The 24,110-nt window shown below is 40.3% G+C and overlaps 1 protein-coding gene across 5 annotated transcripts in view; it reads right to left on the bottom strand.

Annotated features, from left to right (window-relative positions):
* The window catches only part of KALRN (kalirin, RhoGEF kinase), a 626,732-nt gene that overhangs the window by 265,953 nt on the left and 336,669 nt on the right, over nucleotides 1-24,110 (bottom strand). For 3 of the 5 annotated variants that reach the window (XM_010834276.1, XM_010834274.1, XM_010834279.1), the window contains exons 15-19: nucleotides 19,532-19,698; nucleotides 11,587-11,706; nucleotides 6,554-6,772; nucleotides 3,196-3,345; nucleotides 748-862 (exon numbers count right to left, since the gene is read on the bottom strand). In XM_010834276.1, coding sequence (XP_010832578.1) covers nucleotides 748-862; nucleotides 3,196-3,345; nucleotides 6,554-6,772; nucleotides 11,587-11,706; nucleotides 19,532-19,698 — 771 coding nt within the window. The remainder of the gene's footprint in view (nucleotides 1-747; nucleotides 863-3,195; nucleotides 3,346-6,553; nucleotides 6,773-11,586; nucleotides 11,707-19,531; nucleotides 19,699-24,110) is intronic. The other 2 variants (XM_010834277.1, XM_010834275.1) reach the window with 1 other exon arrangement.

Below are 24,110 nucleotides of genomic sequence, written 5' to 3'. Positions count from 1 at the left end.
GTAAGGTAACTCAGTCTTGTGCCATTCAATATGGTAGCCATGTTTGGCTATGACACTTAAAGTAATCAATAGTCAGTGCAGGTAACTAGGCACATTTCAACTGCTCAAAAGTCACATGTGACCAGTGACTATGATACTGCACAGTGTAGATATGTAGAGATTATCTGTTATTTCTCTTAGCATTGTTATAAACTCTAAGAGAGTCCCTTGGACTGCAAGGAGATCCAACCAGTCCATCCAAAAGGAGATCAGTTCTGAGTGTTCATTGGAAGGACTGATGTTGAAGCTGAAATTCCAATACTTTGGCCATCTGATGTGAAGAGCTGACTCATTTGAAAAGACCCTGATGCTGGGAAAGATTGAAGGCAGGAGGAGAAGGTGATGACAGAGGATGAGATGGTTGGATGGCATGACTGACTCAATGGACAGGAGTTTGGGTAAACTCTGGGAGTTGGTGATGGACAGGGAGGCCTGGCATGCTGCAGTCTATGGGGTCGCAAAGAGTTGGACACGACTGAACTGAACTGAAACTCTAAGATAAAACAAAATATATTTGGAGAAATTTTATAGTCATTTTTCCATTCAAAATTTTGATGCATGATGAATTGCCACTGAAATACCATCCCACATCACACTTTTTCTTATCTAAGGAGAAGAACCAGGAAATTTGAGGTCACATGAAGACCAGGTACCAAGCTCTGATCCATGTGGCTGGAGTGGCTTCAGGTTGGCAGGGCTCACACTGACCTTTCACTTGCTGTTCGGGTCCTCGGGTGTGGCTGGCAGCACTGGGCATGCTGACGTTGTTCCTATGGATGTACTTGAGAAAGACCTCAGCATTCCGCCGTGCCAGGGTGCAGGCCTGAGAGAGACAAAGTGTGAAGTCCCAGTCCAGAGGTGCACATGATCTAAGGCACCAGAGAAGGGATGCTGGCGATGAGGCTTCTGGGTCTCTGGGTAAGCAGAGTCCTGGAGGCCAACTGGAGCAACATGGATGTTCCAGTTCTAATGGAAGAGGTTCACTTATTCTTTTAAGTGCAAAGCTTAAAAAAGAAAAGCTCCCTGTTCCTCTCTCCTTTCCATCACAAGCGAAAAAAGAAATCAGCTACTCCTTGACTACTACATGTATTGATTCAGCATGACCACCATCACCTTTCAGCCTGATTTCCCTCTGCCACATATAAGAGTGCCTCATATACGACCTTGGTGTAAGTCGCTTTAACATTAGCTTAATTTAGACTCGAGAAAGCAAATTTAGTAATCAAACTTATTAACCACACGTTCCAAATATAAATGGAAATCACCCACATTTTAGAAACATGTTTGTCTATAAAACCCAACTCCACCTCAATAAGATTAATAAACATCCTATTGCTGGGCACAGTATATCATGTAAAAGAGTAAGAACCATTGTACCATCCCCTTAAGGCTCACAGAGCAGTGGGTGGCAGAGAGGACAGGTTTGTCCCATGCTGCTGTACCGGAAGGAGGCTGGAGCCCAGCAAGGGCAGGAGTCATGATCAAGTCAGGACTAGAATCTAGGTCTACTGATAGAGTGCTTCTAGTTTCTCTCAAGACCAGAGATTTTCTGAAATTTCTTTACAAAGCAGTATTTTTCCTGTTGGTAGAATACATGTTATTCCATTAATTTTCAGTCCACAGCTTTCAGAACTAAGTTATCTCTAAGCAAAATTGTTAACTTCTAAAATTTTTCCTACTTAGCATCTGATTCTACAAATTATATGGTCAAAACTAAGCTTTTTTATATTTAGCATCTGATTCTACGAATCACATGGTAAAAAATTATTTTAAATGTTGCTTTCACAATAACGGTTTCTGGGAGCTCTGGTAAGATTGTTCATGGTTCTACCACCCTAAGGCCCATGAATTTAACAGCTGGATAGTGGTCCAAAACTAAAGAATCCAAAATACATCAACTGATGTGTACAGAGAGCTTGATCTTCTGTCCATTTGGCTTGTAATTTCCACAACAACAGCTTCTCAACTATGGTTTTAGGCACATGTGGAAAACCTCAGAACATTTTTTTCCCTTCTTCAAAAAAAAAATTTAATTTTATGAAGAAATACCTTCATACCTCTATTTAAAAACTTTGACATGCTCTACTTAAATTGTTTCATTTTAAACTTTGTTTTATCAGAGGGAAGACTTTTAAAATAATCTTAAGCCTTATATGGAAGGATTTCTATTTAATCTTATTAGTAAGAGCTGATTACTAAGGGTTCAGATCAAATGCAGGTGCAGGTGCAGATACTAGATAGATGGGAGGAGAGCAGCAGGAGGTCATCTTTAAAAAAGAATAAAAATAAAACTTAAACAAGTGGTCAAGTAGAGAAAATCCCTAATGAAAGAAAAGCAGTTAATTACAGAATTGTAGAAAATCAAGGGCAACATATTAAGGTATAAAAATTCTCTAGTGTGCTTTCAGAAACCTGGAAGGAAGCAGAACATAAAAGCAAGGAATTTGAGAGTAAATGGATCCTTTGAAAAAGTTTTCACACTGAAGGTTCTGTCAGAGAGAAGATCAAAGGCAGAAGGAAAGAGGCTTAGGAGGTCTTCCCACACCAGCTGAAAGCTGTTCAGAGCTGGACTGTGTTTCCCCCCTGGGAAGCTAGGTATTTCTGTCTTCATACACAGAATAAACAGTGTCACATTTATTGGTAATTGGTAATTGTTAGATTGATAAATGTCTAAACATATTTTTTTAAACTCTTGCTCTAAATTTTGTGTCATCCAGTTATTAAAGATGTATTTTATTAGTTTTTTATCTAGGCTTATATATTTAAATTAAAATATTTTTATAGATAAAACATAACTAAGTGAAAGTGTGTATTTTCCTCAGTAAACATCAATGGGATATCAGGATATTTATACATAGCACCAGCAGAAATGGAGCATTCTAATTACCTAATTATACAAAAAGTGTGGAGAGAAATAATGTTTGAAGTGGAACTTTTCAACCTTTCAAATGTCCTCTCTACAAATGCCTCCCTTTAGATAAGAAACTAGAAAATACAGGAGTATGGGAAGCCCATATGAAGCAGTGAGAGAGAGAGAGAAAGAAAGAGACAGAGACAGAAAGGAGGAGGAAGAGGAGGAGGAGACTGAGAGAGAGGGAGACGGTAGATGAAAAACAAGGCTAAAGTCCCAGAACTTGGATGACAATGTGCTCTGACCTTAAGAAAGGCTTCCTTTTGTTCCAAATGTTTACTGATGAGTGGAATGACGTGGTCGATCTCTGCTGCTGGCCCCAATTTATCTCGTCCACCACACCAGTCCTCATCTCTTCGGTATTCTTGCTCTAAGCTCTCCAGGACACTACAGACCTAATGAATCATGAATGAAAAGACTCAGTAATTGTTTAAGAAGTGTTTTATAAGGACCATTAGTTTAGAGACCCCTATTGTAAGTGACATTTTTCATTCAAAATCCAATTTGTGGCCTTAGGTGTGCAGCACCCCTGAGATGTCTAAGAAAAAGTCCAGGAGGCAGTGAGAATCCAGTGTCTGGAGCTTGGAAGACAGATTACAACTGAGGTATGGACTTCGGAATCATTTTCTGACAGCTGATGGTTGAAGGCTACAGGGATTGATGACATCACCTAGGAATAATGTACACAGCGAGAAAGGAGGAAAGACTAGTAATTTGGGGAGTTTCCAAGTGTTTTTATATATTAAATTGCTATAATATTAGGTAGAACAGGAAAAGGAGGTTTGGGGAAGATATTTGTGTTGCCCAGCCATCTGTACTTGTCCTACAGGAAGTAGCCTCAAGTAGAGGTAAAGGAGGAAGTTGCCTATGTTGTATGATTTATGGACCATAAGTGAATGCTATCTTTCCCCTCTCTGGGAAAAATATTCCAGCAAAAATGTTTCAAGGTGCTACCATAAGGCAATGACATCTCCAGGCCTGCTATTGCAAAATGTACATTTCCTTCAGAGGAATAACAAATTCGAGTTAACTTAAAAGATAGTTAAGATGGTTTTTCAGTTCTAAAAAGTCTGGGAGGCCATGCTCTAATTGACCTTAGAGACAAATTGGGTGCATCAGTAGGAGACACAGTGCAGCCTAGTGTCAGGGATTAAGGAAGGATGCAGAAAACAGAAACCATTTCTATACTTTCCTTCAACAATCTATGGTTACTTGCCTGGCTAGGGCAGCAGGGGAAAGTGGTTCTAACTATCCTTGACCTCCTCTATCTGAGAAAGTCATCTCTTTTGGTAAACGACGTGGCATTGGATAGGATGCTTTATGAGTTATGAACTGAACTGAAAAATAAGCTGAAAGGTGTCCAAAGCAGAACACTCCCATTGCCAACATGCTTCCCATGTCATGAGAAGGCCTATCCCTGAACTCTAGCTAATTTCTTTAGCACCACACATCTCTCTTGAGACAAGGCCTCAAAACAAGCAGGAGGCTCACATCTTGAGAGAAAACAGATTATACACATGCAACAACTTTAAGAAAACGAGTGCTTAACACTTGTCCCAAGGTAGTATTAGTTTTAAAACCAATCAATTTGGGAGCTAGAAGAAATGGAAAGATTACCCAGTGTAAGTCATTTAATTTAATAGGTGAAGAATCAAAAATCTAGAGAGAGAAAGTGACCTTTGGTAAGGTCAGTTCAGGGTCAAATTTCCTGACTCTTAATCTAGTGTTTTGTCCCCTTCAGCATCTTGCTGCTGCTGCTAAGTCGCTTCAGTCGTGTCCGACTCTGTGCGACCCCATAGACGGCAGCCCACCAGGCTCCCCCGTCCCTGGGATTCTTCAGGCAAGAACACTGGAGTGGGTTGCCATTTCCTTCTCCAAAGCATGAAAGTGAAAAGTGAAAGTGAAGTCGTTCAGTCGTGTCCGATTCTTCACGACCTCATGGACTGCAGCCTACCAGGCTCCTCCGCCCATGGGATTTTGCAGGCAAGAGTACTGGAGTGGGGTGCCATTGACTTCTCCTCAGCATGTTGAGCCATCTCAAATTAAAAACTATATATGATATTACAAAGGGATTAAGCCTCATTTTTTCATATGGATAGTCAGTTATCCGGCACCATTTTTTAAAAAACTGTACTTGTTGAATTGCTTTTTCAAGAATCAATTGACTGTATATATGTGGGTCTACTTCTGCAACCTCTACTCTGTTCCACTGTGTCTGTTCTCACACCAATACCATCTTGTCTTGATCCCTACAGCTTTAGAGTCTTAAAGTCAGGTGGTATAAAGCCTCCAGTGTTCTTTGTCAAGATTGCTTTTGGCTATTCTAGGTTCTTCACATATCTGTGTAAATCTTAGAATTAGCATATCGATTTCTATTTTTAAAAAAAGCTTGCTGAGGTGTGACTGGGCTGTGCTTAATTTATAAAACAACTGGAGAAGCGCTTTATTATGTTAGTCTGCTGCTCTCACTTCTGAGGCCATGTAAGATGCCACCTCTCTGAAATGCTTGAAAGGAGGACTGAGAGAAGGTGTAAAGATGAATGCTGGCTGCAGGGCCCACTGACAGACAGGTTACATCTCATTCATGGGATTCCCGGTGTAGTACAGGAAACACGGCTCTCTGTCATCAGAGAACTGTGAGCCTAACTAGTGTTCCGGAGAAGGCAATGGCACCCCACTCCAGTACTTTTGCCTGGAAAATCCCATGGATGGAGGAGCCTGGTAGGCTGCAGTCCATGGGGTCGCTAGAGTAGGACACGAATGAGCGACTTCGCTTTCACTTTTCACTTTCACGCATTGGAGAAGGAAATGGCAACCCACTCCAATGTTCTTGCCTGGAGAATCCCAGGGATGGGGGAGCCTGGTGGGCTGCCGTCTATGGGGTCGCACAGAGTCGGACAGGACTGAAGCGACTCAGCAGCAGCAGCAAACTGTGTTCAGGAACTCATCACTCTCTTTTCACAATCCTCACAGGAGGCATACTTCACTGATGTTGGCTTGGACACATGACTTGTTTTGGCCAAAAGGATGTTACAGCACATGACACAGGCAAACTTGAAATGCACTTGCACAGTAGATTTTGGGCTCTTGCACCCCTGCCTTTCACCATAAATGTGGCTCAAATACCTGCCAGTCAAGAAGGAAGAGAAATACAGGAACAGATCTAGTTCCAACCTGTAGCTTGGAGCCTAGTTTTACTATGCTCAGCCAAGATCAGCTGAATACTAGATACCTAAGCAAAAATAGTTGTTCATTGTTTTACACCACTGGGATTGGGGGTGATTTGTTATACAGCATTATTGTGGCCAGAGCTAACTGGTACATCACTGAAACCTAGCATTCAGCATATGCCCAACCAATTTCTACTTCAACACCTACATCTAGTGAGTTTGAGAAATTTATAAGAAACAAATCACATGGTTCACTCCTTTAATGGAAATAATCATATGGAAGCAAACCATGGTGTTTCCACAAATCATTCTTGTACTCTCAGGCTAGTGCTGAGAGGATTGGCTTCTTGCTAAGGTAGATCCTACAGACTTGCCATGTGTGGCAGAAAACTGCCCTCCATTGGTCTCAGGCCCACACAGCCCTCTCCCTCACCTGCTCAGAAGTTTTATAAAAGGCCACTGAGGCATTGACCAGTTTCAGTCGGTCTTCCATCTTGAGCATGAGTTGCTGCCAGTGGAGGGCCACCTTCTCAGCACATTCCCGGATGGCATCTGCATCATAGTGACCAGCCTGGAGCAGCGCCTCAGCTTTCTGCTGAACCTGCAGGGCGCTCTGGTGTGTCTTCTGCAAGGAAGTGGCATGAAAGAGGGACTGGGCACAAGGGGAGGAGAGAGAGGTCCGTGGGAACAACCCAGGCGTGGTATGGGAAGGGGTGGAGTGAGGCGTGAGTGGAAAGATGCAGAAAAGTTAAAGAGCTTTAAATGACTGATTCAAACATGTTGTCATCACTGTTTTAAAAGCATATTTAAAAAATGAATATCAAACATTTTCATTAATTAACTGCTCAGGTCCCTAACTCCTGTCCCTACCCCTTTCTCATTTATTTGCATCACTCTTCGTTTTAAAGACATTTTAGTTTTTGTGCTAGAGAAACACAGTTGTGTATAAATCTGCTTCCTGGTTGACTCAACCATTAATTAAATCTCCTTTTCCAATCTAATCATAAAAGTATTCATCATCAGTTTTCAGAGGAGGCTATTGCTGTAGTCCCACTCTGCAGATCAAATAAACACAGTACATAAAAAAATCCCCATGTAATACAAGTCTCAACCAACAATGCAATCATTTTAAACATGAATGATCATTTTTAAAAGGGTTCTAGTAGAAGGAAGACATTTGACAGGTTAGTAAAGCAGGAGAGTAGAATCTCACACCATCTCTTAGTTGTCAAGGGAACAGAACAGTACAGAAGATAATTCAGTTTAACATATAATCCCGCATTACCACATTATTTACATTTGCCTTTAGGATAATCTATACTGCAGAAGGTTTGTTTTCTTATTCAGGTAAGTGTGGTTTGCATCCTGAGTTCACTTTAACTGAAGGAGGTGGGGAGAACAGGTTGGAGAACTGGGTGGCAGGGAGACAGCCAAATAAACACAATTTATTAAATTAAGAGACTGATGTGGATGAGCCATATGACTTCAATCAGCTAATATTATCCCAGCTTCAGCTACTGGGATCATTTCAACCCAATGGCATAGTATGAATTTGGCCTTTGCACTTTCAGGAAAGGATAGCTTAGCTGACAGTGGGGAAGAACAGCTGGAAGCCCAGCGCCTTACTCCTGAATGATTTCTGCTCGTCTTGGGCTGCAGTGCAGGGACAGTTCCCCAGAGCAAATCCATTCAAGCACTGCTTGTGTGTGAATACAACCTCCCCTCTTTTCACCTCTACCTCCTGCTTTACCTTCATTCCAAACTGCAGTCTACACAGCCTATCAACTACCTTCTGGCTGCCCTTTCCCCTCTGCTGAATCTGTCCTCAGCATGAGCTATGTTAGCATGACCTCCTACAGCACCTAGACTGCTTTATTCCTTACTTTGCCACTGATTTAGCCTTCAGTCCTGATGAGCACATTCTTATCATGTAGCAATCTTCCTAATTGCTACATGAAGTTAGAAAAAATAAACTAACAAGTAGAAATAATCCATTACAAATCTTTGGTTTCTTTCTCTATTTTTCTTATTGGTACCATTTTCTTTTCCTGTCTCCTAAATGTAGAAGTACCCTCAGGTCCATTCTTGGTTTTGGTTCACTTCCGTAGACTTCTCATCTATTCCCTTGGACACTCAGCTCAGCTCTGACCACCTTCAGAGATCTTTCTGGATAGCCTGAGACTTACTAAAAACTACCCTCTTCTGAATGCCTATACCACTTGGCTGATTTTCCTTACTTAATGAAACTCTTAAGGCAAGGGCTGTTTTTAAAAATCTCTTTAAAAGCCATTTAGTCATGTGTATTTTCTGTGCTAGGCACTGTACTTATGAATTTTTCTAGTTCTTATGATACTTCTACAGGTGGATATTCTTATTTCCACTTTACAGATTAAGAAACTGAGGCTCAGGCTGATCAAGGTACTTGCCCCAAAACGTACATACAAGGAAGTGATGAAATCAGATTCAGGTTTGACCTATTTCCAAATTTATGTCCTTTCCACCATATCACATCATATCATTTCATATCTAGCAATTAGAATGGTATATACAGTTTCTCATTCAGAGGAAGGGCTCACTAAGTAGAATTAGTGATTCTGATAATTATCTTGTCTCTCCTCAATATATAAAACCAGCATATAATTGTCATCATGAACCTTTATTGTACCTTTTTCTCAGAGTAGAGGAGTAACTTTAATTTTCTTACAATTTATGCTATGTAACAAATCCTCTTCCTTATTTTGAAACTCATTAATATCTAATAGTCCTGGGAGCCTCTTCTTCTCTTTCATTTCCTAAATAATAAACTCTTATGCATATGACATAATCTCTGCTTCACTAAGCTTGAGTCATTATTTTGCATTTATTTCTACTATTATCTAATCTTATTAAGTGCTATGTCTTTGAGACATGGATTATCAAGGATGTTCATATTTAGTAGGGGGACATGGAAGAAAACCAAACCAAATCAACTGAATTTATTATCCAGTTTTAACTACTGTCATAGTGCTTATGCTTAGAATGCATAAGAGGATTTCAAATAAAAATGGATTTTAAAAAGCAGGTTATAAAAACAAGGGTGCCTCTATGATGTTCACAGTTCTTGAAGACACATCAGCCACAACATTTGGATACTAACAAATACGAATCTGTAAAGCTGTATTTCTGGAGAGCTGTCTACTGCTCTGCATTCTGAATGGCTCTGGGGAAGTTTTTCTGTAACCAAGTATACTTCAGGTAAACATTCTGACCTTCTTTAAGGAGACCAAAACCTTCAGACAGATGAGGCCAATCAAGCTAGGGGGAGCAAACATCTCGGTTTTCCCATGAGAGTTCTAGTCCATGCTGATTTTTCTGGATTAGTTATTATTAGTTCCCACTTTTTCTCTTAAAAGAGTCTTAGTTCTAACAATAAATTATATGATTGTCTTACAGAGAGCTATTTTATTTTCCCTTCTAGAGGCCAGGATTCTTTCTTAGGGCCCAAGAAGTCAAATTATGTTCCCTATCACTGTAAGGACCTCCAGTAACAGTATCAAAATGGGTTAAATAAAACCAGACTAGTAAAATCTCCTATCAAATTGCTCACACCCTACCTGGCATATGTTCCCCCAGTGCAGAACCTGGTCTAAATTGACATATTTAGAGAGAAGCATAATGCCACCTGGAGAAGGAGCATATGTTGAAATTCTGGCTCTGTTCTTGTCATTATTCTAGCCAAGCTGCAGACCCTGCCCACCTTCCATTCCCAAGATCTACCAGAAATCCTGTTTGTTTTGTCACGTCCTCTTGAGTCCACAGACAAACTCTACAGGCATTTATATCTCAACATATATCCTAGGAATATTTGATCAAGTTGCATCCATGAAATTTAGAGACACAGATGCTTAGTAAGCCTCTATTCTGTAAGGATGCAACATCATCTAATACAAATTTGTGTATACTGCATAAGCAAGTCAGATAGAATTTAGCTATTTCAGTAACATTACTAATGGATTTACCCACTATTTTCTACTAGTTCATTGAGACGCTCAAGTGGGTCACGACACTTGGTTTTACTAGCCCAACATCTAATTAAGGGACTGAAAATTGAATTACCTGACAGGGCAGGTAAACGTCCACATTCAAGGTAAGTAAGGAGGAGGTATGGCCAACAGCTGTCCCTTCTTCGCCTAGTGTCCCTCACAGATTCACGTCAAGCCTTGAATGTGACTGCCCCACTTTCATTTTCTTCACGGCTGCCTCTCAACAGGGCTTTGACCACTGTGGGCCTAATTTTTTATTATAATCTCAATCTTGATTTTTCCTTCACAATGAATAGATCCCAACACCCTAATATTTGGGTGTGCCAGTAAAACACAATATTTCCTAAGAAGTTATCAAACGTCTTAGAGAAGTATGACATTCATGTTAATGCTACATTTTCACATATAAGAAAGCTTTTCGAAAATTAAATGGCTGAAATCCATCAATACTAGTTTAAAAATGGCTAGCAATCAGTTGGACCTCTGTATTAAAGATAAACTTCATGACACAGACAGTTAAGATTTTATCACTGTTGTGTTTCTTTAGTAGAAGATAATACCTTTGCACTTCTTACACATTCAAAAGTGGGTTAAGTTCTATACTGAACCACAAGTGATGCAGGTCTTTGAGGTTTTCTCTCTTTATCTCTTTTCCCATTGGAACTGAACTTATTTTTAGCATAGTTCCCATGTCCTATTTCCTACTCTTTCTCCATACTGTTCTAGAGCAATCAGCTCAAGTCTCTTTGGGAAGGAAATGTTCCAGTACAAAGGATAATTAAAGATATTATTTAAAGCAAGACAAAATTCACATTAGACTATCACAAGTGGAATTTTATTTTAAAATAGCCTTGGTTGGTAAATTTCTGATTTTAGTTTATTCTTTAAATATGACTTCCACCCGCATTATTGAACAACTACTTTCAGTGAAACAAACTATCTAGTGTAGTCTGCTCCTGTGCTCACTGCTCTTGTTAAAAGGCAGATTTGACAATGAAATCTAAATGTTACATGTAAATCAAATGTTTAAAAATGGAATCCTAATTTACTACTGACTTCTATAATTGTTTATCCTCAATTCTGAGTGAGCTTCAACTGGAAGTGACTTCTAACTTTTTAGCTTTATATTTTTCACATGATGCATAGATCATAAGGTATTAAAAGACTCAATGGACCAAGGGCCTTGAAGGTTAAAGGTACTAATAAAAAAGACCACATTTGGAGTGTGAATACTTGTCTTCTAATACCAGGCTTCCTTGGGGTGATGAAGCCTTGGATTTGCTTCTCTAATTCCTGGGTGATAAGGAAGCTACCTGGCCCATTTCACAAGAAAGAGTAATGGCTTCACCACATAAAGGAAAACCCACACCTTAAGGAATCATCCTGCCTAAGTTGCACAGCAGAGAAGGGAAGGGAGGACAGTGCAGTCAGATCTGGGTGTTACCTCGATGGCTAGTTGGAACTGCTCGTGCTCCCGCTGTAGCTGCTCTGCTTCAGACAAAGAGCTGGCGTTGACCAGGCTGGCATTGAGCATTGACTCCCCATTGCGGATCCATCCTAGGACCTAGGGAGTTGGGACAAGAGCACAGGTGAATGGCCTTCAGTCGGATAGCTCACTATCTCCTACCTGCAACCAAGAGAAGATAGGAAGGATCTGGATAAGTAAAATCTCTCCAAATTTATCTGGAACCCTGTGCCATAAGATATTTATTGTAAGTACCAATCTTATTCCCAGCTTCACATTTTCTTTCCTACCCTTATCACTCTTCAATCCCAGTCTCCTCAGCTACTTAATTTAAACATTACTTTATCTGATTGCACTGTAGGTATGTTTCTGAAGTTCCTTCTGGAACACAGTATGGTAAAAATAAATAAATTCCATATGTATGGAATATCGGTATGGTATCCTTTTCTTTTTTAAGGCCAACAACTGCTTGAAATCTTCTATATCTCATCACACCTATTAGAAACAATTTCTTCATCATCTAGCGAAACCAGACCATTCTGTGGCACTCACGGAAGTCTGCCTTATTTGATTATTTTGACCTATGTTTCATCTCCCCTCGTTAGAATGTAAACTTCTGGGAGACTTGATTAATACATGAGTCATATCATAATCTCACCCAATGCCTAGCATAGTGCTTTTCATATGACAGGTATGCAGTAACATTTTTGAAAGAGTGAAAATATCCAAGTCACTGTGGAAAATATCCAAGTCACACCTGAAAAGTGGGTCCAACCTCCTACGTTTGCAAAATAGCCAAGAGTAGACAAGTCTCAGCCTTGATTGGTTAAACAACCCAAAAGGAGGAAAAAGAAAACAAGCAAAATAGTATGAATCACCCATACACTGGATCATTAGAAAACAAAAGAGTATGTTATAATTGATTTATTTAGAGGTTATGGCTAGGCTGAGTAAGATTTCTAGGTGACCTTAACTTAGTACTGGGGGAAAGAAAATTCAGCTAGAGAATATTAGAATAGAAGGAGAAACAGCTGATACTGTCTAGATAGTCCTAGCTGAAATGGAAATGTGGCAATTACCCAGCTAATAGAGTCTGGTGCAAATAATCAAACTGGAAGTATTAGGCCTTGAAAATCTACCTTGTGTCTGGTCATCAGAAAATTGCCAAATATTTGCTTTATTAAAGAGTCTGAGAGTTTGCTTGGAGAGGAAATAAAAGTTCTTCCGAAATTTCAAGATCAGTAAATATCATCCATCTGTTCCCTCAAGGCAAAGCAGAAGACATCACAATCTGTTTCAGAGGTTTTGAGATTTTTTTTTTTTTTCTTCTCTCAATTTCTTCATGTTAAACAATTAGAAAAATACTAATCCTAGTCTCCTTTTCCATAACCCTCACTGGCATTTCTCAAATGTTCTCCTTGGGCAGACAATGACTGATGCCATATTGTGCATGGATAACATTGGGACATAAATCCCATTGAAGCTGGGCTATTTGGATTGAGATGTTAATTCACGGGCAGTCTGGCAGATTGCGGATGAGATGCCAATCTGTAAAGCAATTAGTTGCAGGAAATAACTGTTCAGAGTGTATGTGTGAAATCTCTGATGCCACTGGTGCACTGTAGTTGGCTGACTAGAGGCGCTTATGATTTCTAAAAGCTGGCTGTAAGTTTGGGTACATGCATACACAGATTGCATGTCCAAATGCTTCACTCCTTTGGAAAATAGAGCTCATAATTTATATTTCTGAACTATGTAAGTCCTTCTGCCATGATTCATCACAACTTGCTTGGTTCAAGATTCATTTGAGGGTGTCAGAGAAACATTTTCTCAATGTGCATCACAAATCAACACTTGGGGGGTGGGGCAATCTGACTCCCTCTGGGCCTCTTGAGTTCATGCTGGAATATTTTTCTCTCTATTCTGAGCCAACTGAAAGCATCAGTTATAGCTATAGTTGTGGGATCTCCATCTACCAGATTCTCCATTTAGAAATATGATAGGTTTTAGTCTCTGCATCTTACATTAAATCATGCCATATCCTTGATATCCTTGTTCATTTTTATTTCCCAAATGTTGTTTATAAAGGCATTCCAGAACTTTAAATAGGGAATTTGATTTTAGGAAGACAAAAATGCATGGCAGTTTAATCAATGGCTTGGTTCAGGGGTGGGACTGATGCCAATGATTAAACTACAAGCATTTTTATCTTCCTAGAATCAAATCTCCCATGTTGAAGTCCTGGACTCAGTCCTAGAAGCAGAACTGAGACCATGTTGAAAGAACACAAAATCTCAAGTCAAAACACCTGGCTTTGTTTCTACTTGATAAAGCCACCCCTGAGCCACAGCTTTTTCATCTGTAAAGGTAGGATATCTTTCCTTCCTGTATCAGGGTTGATGTAGCATACTGTTAAAGGCAAAGCCTGATGATGGTGGTGATTTTTAGTTTCGAGACAAACCTAACTATGATTCTGCAATTATACCTCTCACAATGAGAAGAAAAAGAGTTTAGGAATACCAACTTATATTCTAGTATTTGCAGAGTTCATTTGTATATTCTGATGAGATATAGATACCTTAGCTGTTTTCTTATCATCAGTCTTTGTGCTCTGATCAATAACTCTTGTTGGTATAATTTTCCATTACTGTCATCCTTTATCTTCCTGGTTCATAAAATTGGTTATTTATTCTCTGTGAGCATCCAAATGAGAGAAAGGTAGTAGAAGAAATTTTGTAACATGAGAAATATTGGCCCACTAATCTTGAGCTATTTGACTTTCGAAACATCATTTAATCTCCCTGAGGCTCAGTTTTCTTATCTGTAAAATGGTAAGTCACAAGGTATAGTTGAAATGAAATAATTACTGTAAAAGTATTTTGTAAACTATAAGATGTAATCCTATAAACACACATTTTACATAGATCATTCATCTTGGATCATAGTTTACCAATAGGTTAGATGGTCTTTAAAGGTCACTTGGAGCCATAATATTCCATACTCCTTTCAAAATTCAGAGACTGTCCCTATAACCACAGGATAACAGAGAAACATAGCCCTGCAGAAATGAGGGTTGGGAAGAGTATTGCTGCTTGGGGGCTTGGGAGTTAAGTCACCAATTCAGCTCAGTCAGGCTGAGGGGGGACTGAACACAGAGATCTGCTTCGTTCAGAAGCTCAGATAACCGAGTTGGGAGAAGGGTGGATTTGGTTAACTAGATGTGAATGTCCAAAATGATGATGCCACCTACGCTGGGCAAGCTGGACCCTGTGCCCACGTAGGTTGGGGAAGTTGCTTGGCTATGACTGTGTTCTCTAGGTCACACTGACAGGAAACCTATGAGGCTCCTGCTACTGCAGATGATTTATCACAAGGCACGGTCATTTCTGAAACTCTAACCACAGGAAAATCGTCAGCCTCTCAGGTGGTTAAATGGGAGCCTGTTATATTTCTAGTATTTCTTAGTTAAAAAAATTCACAATTTATGAGTTATATATGTTTATCTTTCATGGTTTTATAGACTCTGTGTGTCTTCTTAATTATCTCCATTTTGAAACAAATGGATGATACTTGTCCCTATGGCTGCCTATCTTTCGGTACTACTCCAACTCCTTTTAATTTTGTACAGTGAACAGAATTAAATGGTATTTTCTATATGAATATGAGGATAAGGTAATATTTTCTCCTTTGTTTTAAATTCCTATCTTGATCATATGAAAATATTGGCCAGTATTTAGTCCACAGGGATAATTTAAGTCAATGTCTTTAGTAGACAAATAAGTACAATTTATTTTCCCATAGCTCAGAGCTCCAACATCCTACAAATCCATTTTGGCCTATTTTCTGCTAAATGCATTGCTCTGCAGGAATACATATGGGCATTCATTTAGTTTTATGCCCAGTAAATAGGTTTTTCAAATCTCCCTCAATTATCTAATAAGTGTAAGGTCATCCTTACCAGAGTAGCAATTTTCCTAGAAAACAATCAGAGCATTCTGTGGGGTCTGGAGAATAATATGAACAATTTTTCTAGAAGAAAGGGGGTATCTGGGTGGTCTAGGGCCCTGGACCATGGGAATCAGGGGAGTGGTTTCCTTCAAGACTCAGCATTTCTCTGGAGATGCTGGGGCCATTTATCTTAGACACAAAATCCTAAGTAATCCCTCAGAAAGCAAATCAGTTGCACTAATCAGTTTCATTTGTTCTAAATACTTGAAAATTATTTTTAGTCAACGTCTGTGATATCACTGCTTCTCAGAGCTCCAGTTTAATATAACTGTGGTATAACTTCACATAGGTTATGAAGGCCAAATCTAAACCTTTAACCTCTGCGCTATAATGACAGAGACATAACACAGTGTTGTCCTCTCCCTTTCTGTCTCTATTAATGGCACTTCAATTAAGGTGTCTTTTTTTTTTTTTTTTTGAGAGTACATTCCAAAGAGAAACTCTCAAGCTGGTGTCTAAATTTAGCCCACATGATCAATACTGACATCTAAATTAACTCCCTCTTTCCAAGTGTCAACAGCTTCCAAGTCAATATTTCCTGCTCCACCAACTTCCATCAAACCCCGAATGCCTTCTCTGAAACTGGATTCGATGACTCCCTAAAGAAGGAGCCCACGCTGACAAGGAGAACAAGTCTGTTTAATGAGGCATAATGGCTTAACGGAACAGCAGCCCCTCGGCACCTGCAAGGGCTGATATCCGCTGCCAAGGCCTTCGTGGTTTCCTAAAGGCTGATCTCAGCCATCCAGTACCATTTTGAACTACAATCCCCCATGTGTCATTCTTGCCATGGTGAAGAGAAGAAGGAATTTTCTCATTCTAGAATTTTCTCTTCTGGAATTTGAAATTCCAGAAGAACTTTTTTTTGCTCTATAATTCATGAAATACTGAATGGGAATGTATGCAATTAGTCAAGCCTGGATGATCCATATTTGGTTAATCTACTTCCCCACTTGACAAACTACCTATCATCCTTTAGCTCCCCATCCTATACAGAATGTATACTTGGAAAGTTAAAAATTCATTTCATTTCCATTTTCATCACAGTCAAGAAAAACATAATTAGAAAGTTGGCTCTACTATGAATTCTGTAACAAAAATAAATAAAAATAAAGAATGCAAACAAAATTATATGATGTTGTTGTTCTTTCGCTAAGTCATGTCCACCTCTTTGCGTACCATGCACTGCAGCACGCCAGGCTTCCCTGTCTTTCACTCTCTCCCAGAGTTGGCTCAAATTCATGTCCATTGAGTTGGTGATTCTATCTAACCATCTTATCCTCTGTCACCTCCTTCTCCTCTTGCTTTCAATCTTTCCCAGCAACAAGCTCTTTTCCAATTAGTTGGCTCTTCGATTCAGGTGGCCAAAATATTGGAGCTTCAGATTCAGCATTAGTCCTTCCAATGAATATTCAGGGTTTATTTCCTTTAGGGTTGACTGGTTTGATCTCCATGAAGTCCAAGGGACTCTCTGGAGTCTATTCTAGCACCACAATTTGAAAGCATCAACTGTTCAACACTCAGCCTTCTTTATGGTCCAACTCTCACATCCATACATGACTACTGGAAAAACCATAGCTTTGACTATATGGACCTTCGCTGGCAAAGTGATGTGTCTGCTTTTTAATAGTGTCTAGGTTTGTCATAACTTTTTTTCCAAGGAGCAAGAGTCTTTTAATTTCATGGCCACAGTTACCATCCACAGTGATTTTGGAGCCCAAGGAAAGAAAATCTGTCATCGTTTCCACTTTTTCCCCTGCTATTTGCCATGAAGTGATGGGACCAGATGTCATGATCTTAGTTTTTTGAATGCTGAATTTTAAGCCAGCTTTTTCACTCTCTTCTTTCACCTTCATCAAGAGGCTCTTTAGTTCCTCTTCATTTCCTGCCATTAGAGTGGTATCATTTGCATATCTGAAGTTGTTGATATTTCTCTTAGCAGTCTTGATTCCAGCTTGTGATTCATCCAGCCCAGCATTTCACATGATGTACTCTGCATAATATAAGTTAAATAAGCAAGGTGCTGATATACGGCCTTGTTGTACTCCTTTCCCAATTTTGAACCAGTCCGTTGTTCCATGTCTGGTTCTAACTGTTGCTTATTGACCTGCATGCAGGTTTTTCAGGAGACAGGTAAGGTGGTCTGGTACTTCCATCTCAAAAATTCAATTAGGAATAATTTTCCTGTTATCCAGTTTATTGAGATGACCATGAACAAAGAGCAGAGGAGAAGTCCCAGGTCTGGATTTAGGAGGCCTGGGCTCAAGTTTCAGCTAAGCAGCCACAAGGCCCTGGGAACACTCATCTTATAGTACCTCAGTTCCTCATTTGTAAAGTAAATGTACACCACTCTCTCTCATGGACTTTTTCTCCTAAATTGAGATCACAAATGAGAAAGTACTTCTCCAAGTACTTCTCATAAGAAAGAAATTACTATCATTGCTGCCAAAAAAGATTCAGAATTTGAATACTCATCCCTACTCTGGGCCTGCTAGGATTTCTACCATGTCATCACGAGTAACATGTCTCTCCAGACAATTAGGTGTGACCCCAGGATAATTAAACTGAAAAAAACCTGGATGGCAGTGCTGTGACCTGGCTTTGCTTAGGGCTCAGTGATGTCACTGGTGCTAAAGATGAATCTTTAGCACAGAATGTGAGAACTCAGCACTGATTGGAAAAGAAGGGGAGCAGAGAAGGTAATTTTGCACATTATAATAAATACTATATAATAACTATATAAGCACAGGCATTAACAAGGACTACCCTGAATAAAAGGGACCAAGAAATAATTATAAAATATATTTTTGTTCCCTGTGCTAAATTGATAGACTTAAATCTAAAAGTTCTAGCGGTTACTGAACATGATATTTTGGGCGGGGCTCTGCCTAGAGGAAGCAGGGGAAACGGGTTGATTGGGAGAGTCTGGAGCAAAAGAAGCAAACAGTGAAGTGCTGTGGGTCTAGCCTGCCAGGAAGTCCTCCTGGACATGGGGAAGGTGATGGCGATTTCTTTCTTCAGTGTGACCTTTGTCTGGTGACCTTGCTAAGCTTCAGTGACTTCCTCTGAAAGGAGAGTAATGTTTGTTTCAGAGAATGGTTGTGAGGACTGATCAAGAGATAGGTATAAAAGGTCTATGACACTCAATAAGTGGAACTATAATTATATTCGGATTTCTTCAGTCCCACTTTGTCTAAATAGGAAGTCACCAATCATTATGCTGAAAATTCCCATTTAGTCTGTTTATAATATAAATATATAGTATTTTTAAAATGTATCATTGGTCATTGTGTGTATGTTCCTATAAATCCCTAGGAATGGTACAGGAATATCCTTTAGAACAATAGATAGTATCATGTCTCATACAGGTAAGAACTCTTTAAAGTTGGCTTTAACGTGGCGAGAACACTTTCTTATAAAAACCACAAACATACGGAAAAGAATAATGGGAAGTGAATGATGGCTACCACTTATTATCAAGAATATGTTAGGTCCTTACTAGACACATAGGTGCCCCCAAATTAAGCAGTCTGGCTCTAAAGCCTGAATATGCCTATTGATAAAGGCTTTGCCTTTCCCATGAACTCTATGCAGGATTGAGGACAGAAAGGAAGAGAATGGATTCAGTGACTGAGGACAACTTGGAAAAGCCCTGAGAAGATGTTCTCCTTAGATTGTTATATGCCGGAGAAATCATGGGTTTGTAAGTCTGAGCCACTGGACCATTAGATCTATTTGTTAGAGTCAATAGACGGCAGACTAGCTTTCAGAAACTAATACAACCATTCCTTAACTTACCTATTCCTAAGTTCTGGTCACACCTGAGGCTCTGCACGCCTTACCCAATACCAGGAGCAGGCCCAGACCAGACTCAGCCACTGGAAAGCCCAGGCTGAAGGTGGAGGGCCAGGCTCACCTGTTTGACCTCGGCCTGGAGGTGCCGCAGTTGGAGGCACTGCTCAAGTCGCTTGTGGGTCTGCTCTGCGTTGAGCTCCAACTCATGCTGTTTCTCATGGAGAAACTCTAATAGCTCTTGTACCTGGGCTGCCAGATCAATGTCTTTTTCACAGATTAACTCAATCCCTGATTAAAACAAAATGTAAACAATTAAAAACCAGGTAGTACAGTAAAGACTACATTTCCTTCAGCATGCATATGAAAGCTGGAATTCAGAAAGACACCAGTACCCTCCCAACCTCTGCATATCACTCTGTGAAAAGGGATAAATCACCATATGGGCCTTTGAGATGCTCTAAGCATACCATCTCTATTGGATTAACTGATCCTTTGCCAGGGAACAACTCTTTAACAGATGATCAGCTCCTTACCAACTGGAGTCAAAGAGGTGGCTTACTGGAGTCCATCCCCAGACAAGACCACATACAGCAGTCCTTACTGGGTGGTTTGCCAACACCCAGAATGTTCACAACCAAGCCTTTGGATTACATTGGGAAATACAAAACAAAGCCCAAAAGACGCTGTCTCAGGAACTTCTGCCAAAGGCACACTCTCTTTCAGCTGGTCAGATGCAATTCACGATTAGAAGCTAAATGCATTCTGAAGAGAATAGTTGGCCAGTGGTAATTTTATTAGTCAACTACTTAGGTTCCCTAAAAAAGCACTCTTAGAAATACCTGCTAGCTCTATTGTTTATCAAATACAGGCAAACACGCCTGATAACCATACCCCAGCAATATCACAGGGGTACTGAGTACTTGGCCTTCTCAGGTGGTTCAGCAGTAAAGAATCCACTTGCCAGTACAAGAGACATGGGTTCAATCCCTGGGTGGGGAAGATCTCCTGGAGAAGGAAACGGCAATCCACTCCAGTATTCTTGCCTGGAGAATCCCATGGAAAAAGGAGCCTGATGGGCTACAGTCTATGGGGTCTTAAAGAGTCAGACACGACCGAAGCGACTTAGCACACACTGAGTATTTATCCGTTTAGAAAAATCATCACACTAAAATTGTGCCCACAGGAGAGTTTGCTCATCCTTCTACTGATTCAAAGCATTAGTAAGCCCCACCAGTCACCAACAAGGGCTCCCAAAGTTTATTAATAAACTGCCAATCACCTGACTTTGAGGGGAGACGAATCAACACCCACCAGGCAGAAGCTGTGGCTCCACTCCTTGTGTAAAACCCCTCACCTCCCTGTCTTATTTTTTTGGAGTACCTCTCCCAGCACACAGGCATGCGTGCGCGCACACACACACACACACACACACACACACACACACACACACACACACTTTCTCTCTTCTCCAAACCAGAGCTCCTATTCACACATTATCACCAACAGGCCTAAAGTAGCCTTTCTCCAACAGATTTCTGCTTCAGCAAGGGTCACTAAGGAACTCTAAGATGGAGCAAAGGCTCTGCCTAGTTATCAAGGTCCTTCTGCCCTCTAGTGACTTGACTGTGATTCCTTACTTGCTGTGATAGAGCACACGGAATGTGTGAAGCCTGTCCCAGATCAGAATCCTGATCTTGGCAAGTTACCTAAGCTTTCAGAGACTTCACTCTCCTTATATGTACAATGGGATTTTACATAGCCACCTATCTCAGGAGCTGGTTGGGAGGATTCAATGAGATAATATATAATATATATATAAGTATCTAACATATGATAACAATAAACATGCTTTGCTCCTCAGTCCCACGGCTTTCCTGGTTCCTGACTCAAGCTTTCAACTTTCTATCTTCTGACATTCATGTCTTCTTGGCTCCTATCTTCATGCAAGTTGAAATATTTCTTGATTCTTACTGTCCAGCTATTTCTGATTCAGCCCTGCTCAGGTCCTTGGCTTTGGGAAAATCCTAACTCTGGATTGCTTGCCTCCTTCTGATCCCTGACTCCACCTGGCTCCTCAGATTCTTTTTTTTTTTTTTAACTTTTATTTTATTTTTAAACTTTACAATATTGTATTAGTTTTGCCAAATATTGAAATGAATCCGCCACAGGTATACCTGCGTTCCCCATCCTGAACCCTCCTCCCTCCTCCCTCCCCTCCCCTCCCTCTGGGTCGTCCCAGTGCACCAGCCCCAAGCATCCAGTACCGTGCATCGAACCTGGACTGGCGACTCGTTTCATACATGATATTATACATGTTTCAATGCTATTCTCCCAAATCTCCCCACCCTCTCCCTCTCCCACAGAGTCTATAAGACTGATCTATACATCGGTGTCTCTTTTGCTGTCTCGTACACAGGGTTATTGTTACCATCTTTCTAAATTCCATATATATATGTGTTAGTATACTGTATTGGTGTTTTTCTTTCTGGCTTACTTCACTCTGTATAATAGGTTCCAGTTTTATCCATCTCATTAGAACTGATTCAGATTCTTAATTTTGTCCAGATCCTTTCCCTGAGCCCATATCCTGGAATCTATGACCTGGTGCAGTTGTGGTCCTGATACTGACAAACAGAATCCCAACTACCATGAAGTTCAGGGTGCCAAAGTATAGTTACTTCCATGGAGATCACACTCAGAGAAGCCCTAAAATCTCAGTGTACAGCCACATAAAAAAATCGCCCTTTTGAGACTCCCCCCTCACTCTGACAACATCAGAAATTCATCATTGCCACCACCAACACAATGGCCTGATGCAGTGGGAATGTATAAGGAAAGTCTATACATGTGAAGGGAAATTCAGTTCTAGAGCCAAAAATAGTGTTTTATATAAGACAATATGGGAGAGTGGGAGATTTTTTTCTGGTGTTACATGTAGTAATTTCAGTATCTTTCCATGTTTATTTTTTCTGTTGGTTTCATAATTCTAAGTCCCAGGTCCTGAAAATCTGTATCTGTGGGAGACAGAGAAGGGAATGGCTTGTTCTTTTGGCAGTCAACTCCCTCCACTTACTATTTTCAATTACCAAGAGGATGTGGTAGAGCATCACTTTGACTGAAATAAAAAAAGATAAAAGGAAAATTTCTACCTTTGCATTGCTAGGCATCATGGGATGACCCTTGACTTCCATGTTTACTTCCTAAAAATGTAATATAAGATTCACCTGCAGAAGTAGATCCTTGCTTCCAGCCACAATGCAGATGTTTTTCCATTTCATTTTCATTCTGCATGCATCTCTGGTGTTTAGTATGCTGGGCTTGGGCTAAGTGTCTTTCTATGGGAAGCCCATGGCTCACATCTGCCACATCACATGCAAATGGGCTATCTAAGCCTCGTACCTCATCAAAGGGGCCAGCCACCTGCTTAGAACACCATCTAGAACCTGCCTGCCCTGAGACTCCAGTCCTTCATTTTCATTAATTTCACTCGATTTTTTTTAAATGAGATGAACAGGAAATAAAATGGGTGAAGACAATGCCTATTGCATTTCTACACTCAACAACTCATCACATGAATGAAGTGAATGGGAGGAACATGCAGAGTTACTCCAGCAATACCTAGAAGAACAGAAACTCATGCCTCTTTCCTGGTGCCCACAAGCACACTGACATGAGTCTCAGCTAATACCCATCAACTGGTAAGCAGCATCAATCAATAGCAAAGAGTATTTTCGTGTATTGACATTACTCCTTTCAATCTAATCTGAGGCCTAATTGTCTTCCTTAGGGGCTCTCCAGAGATGCAATAAGATGTTTGTCTTTTCCATCAAGTAATGAAATATATTCATACTGAAATAGTTTGTCAGCCTCTCTAGAGAAAGCTGTATTGAAATTTCTTTCTGATATACCTCCACAATGTCCTGCAAATATCCTTGTGTCAGAACACTTCCATTGAGGTCAGTTCCTTACTAACTTGTCTGTGTCCTCACAGTAATGTAGGTTCCCTGGGGCCAGGGCCATTTCTATTTCATGTATCTCAGCTTCTTTAGGACCTAGCACAGTGCTTGACACATAATACTCCCAAAATACCTGTTTAATGAACACAGGGGCCTCTTTAAGGAAGAACTCGGGTAACCTGAGAGCTCTGGGGACAGAGTTAGGTTGGAATGCAGGCTCTGCAACCTATTAACAGTGAGGCTCTGGGTTCCAAATCCCCTCTGAGCCTGTGTAAGATGGGAATATGAACATTGAGTCCTCGGGATTGTTATGAGGACTAAGAGAGATAAGGTAGATACAGGGCCTGGCATTTAGTAGGCTCAAAAACACCCATATCCCCACTTTTTCCTTTCCCTTGGGGGAAATTATATTCTGTGTTGATTACTGATGGGACTATTGAATGACTTATATAAAATGTAAATAGAAAATCTTACCATCAGATGTTTATGAGCTTGTTCAAAGTATATCATTAGAAATGATGATTTGGATGCTACTAGACTAGGCTCTCAACTTTGGCTCACATAAGATTCATCTGGAGAACTTTAAAAGTCACCATGTCCTGGCCACAGCCCAGACCAATAACATCAAAATCTCTATGGGTAGGAACCAGGCAACAGGAATTCCCACCTTAAAGTTCTCAGGGTGATTCCAATGTGCAATGAAGATTGGGATCCACTGGATAAGATGAAACAATGGTCAGTGAT

This window comes from Bison bison, unplaced genomic scaffold, assembly GCF_000754665.1.
Source record: "Bison bison bison isolate TAMUID 2011002044 unplaced genomic scaffold, Bison_UMD1.0 scf7180017864032, whole genome shotgun sequence".
Classification (NCBI taxonomy): Eukaryota; Metazoa; Chordata; class Mammalia; order Artiodactyla; family Bovidae; genus Bison; species Bison bison.
Note: the sequence above shows the minus strand (reverse complement) of the source record. Positions and strands in the feature narration are given on the sequence as shown.